General features: G+C 40.2%; 1 protein-coding gene across 1 annotated transcript; it reads left to right on the top strand.

Moving 5' to 3' along the window:
* Positions 1-476: 476 nt before the first annotated feature.
* Positions 477-1,427, top strand: LOC146813125 (olfactory receptor 1L4-like). The gene has a single exon (XM_085615267.1). It carries the CDS (start codon positions 477-479, stop codon positions 1,425-1,427), a length of 951 nt encoding a protein of 316 aa, XP_085471393.1.
* Positions 1,428-1,657: the final 230 nt, after the last annotated feature.

The raw sequence follows: 1,657 nt of genomic DNA, 5'->3' as shown, positions 1-1,657 counted from the left end.
CGATTATGTACAGAAGTGACAAAGGTGGTTAGGGGACATATTTGTACCATATTATCATGTGGCGTCCTCTTCCTAAATCCTATGCCAGATTAAGACATGCAGAATAACTGCAAAACTGGTGACATATCTTCTGAAATGAAGTCAGTCTCTGCCTCTGCTTAAGCTACATTGCAGGGCCCTTGTTCATGCACAGATTGTGGATAAGGCTGGTTGGCATGTGTGCATTCATGTCACATATATCCCTCCCCACCGCCCGATTGTGTTTTATATGTGGATGCAAGTAGGGCAGGTTGCAAAAACATAGTTTATCAAACCAACCTTAATTAACACATTACATATGTAATGAATGTTAGCAGAAAAGTATGAGTTGTACCATTACTTTCTACCAGCTGTACCATCTGTGTTCACTTACAAATCTTCTGTGCTTGTTTTCAGAGTGCCTTCCAATTTCCATACGAACTGGGACGAACATAGAAATGAAATGGGTGAATTTTACCTCAATGGAAGGCTTTGTTATTGTTGGTTTTTCTGATGTTCCTCAGATAAAAGTTCCCCTTTTTTTTGCATTTTTACTAGTTTATCTGATGACAGTACTGGGAAACCTACTTATCTTGGCAACGATTGCCTCAATCTCATATATGCACACTCCTATGTATTTCTTTCTAACAAATTTGTCATTCCTTGACATTGTTTACACCTCCTCTATTTTGCCCAAAATGCTGATCGACTTTTTCATGGAAAGCAGGTATATTTCCCTCACTGAATGCTTGCTGCAAACATATTTTTTTGCATTCTTTATGTCCACAGAATTTGTCCTCCTTGCTGTTATGGCTTACGATAGGTTTGTCGCTATCTGCAAACCCTTGCGGTACATGACCATCATGAACAAGGCTCTTTGCACCCGATTGGCTGCTGTAAGTTGGATAACTGGTCTGATGGATCCAGTCCCACACACTATAATGATGTCTAAGCTTTCCTTCTGCGCCTCCCACGCAGTCAACCATTTCTTTTGCGATATTACAGCCCTGATGAAACTTTCATGTACCAGCACCAGTACAGTTGAGGCAATGACATATATCTTCGGAACTATAGTCGTACTTGTACCATTCATTCTAATAATCACATCTTACATCCACATCCTCTTAGCCATCCTCAAAATCCGGTCTGCTGAGGGACGGCACAAGACCTTCTCCACATGCGCCTCCCACCTGACTGTGGTTATTTTATTCTATGGCTCTGTTTGTTCAACATACATGCGACCAACATCAACATTTTCAGTAGAAGCCAATAAGGTCTTGGCTTTATCATACATCGCTGTTACTCCACTGTGTAATCCCATCATATATAGTCTGAAAAACAAAGAGTTTAAGATTGCCCTGGCAAAGGCAAAAAATAGAATATTCAATGTAAGATCTACAACTTGTTAATCAATAAATGGGGAACATCTAGTTTACTGTCAATTAACACATTTTCTGATTTGTGAACAGACACTCAAATAAAGCAAATGAGAAAAACAGGGTCAGTTGTATAAGTCAACCATGTGGCTGTGTTACATCACTCTGAGCCCTTCATCAAGAACATAGTGTACTAATGGAGCAGGGTACAAAGGAGCAAAGTGCACTGATGCAAACATTGACCTACCTCAATTAGGACCCCC

The sequence above is a fragment of the Triturus cristatus genome, chromosome 7 (genome assembly GCF_964204655.1).
Source record: "Triturus cristatus chromosome 7, aTriCri1.1, whole genome shotgun sequence".
Lineage (NCBI taxonomy): Eukaryota > Metazoa > Chordata > Amphibia > Caudata > Salamandridae > Triturus > Triturus cristatus.
This window is presented reverse-complemented; position numbering and strand designations above follow the sequence as displayed.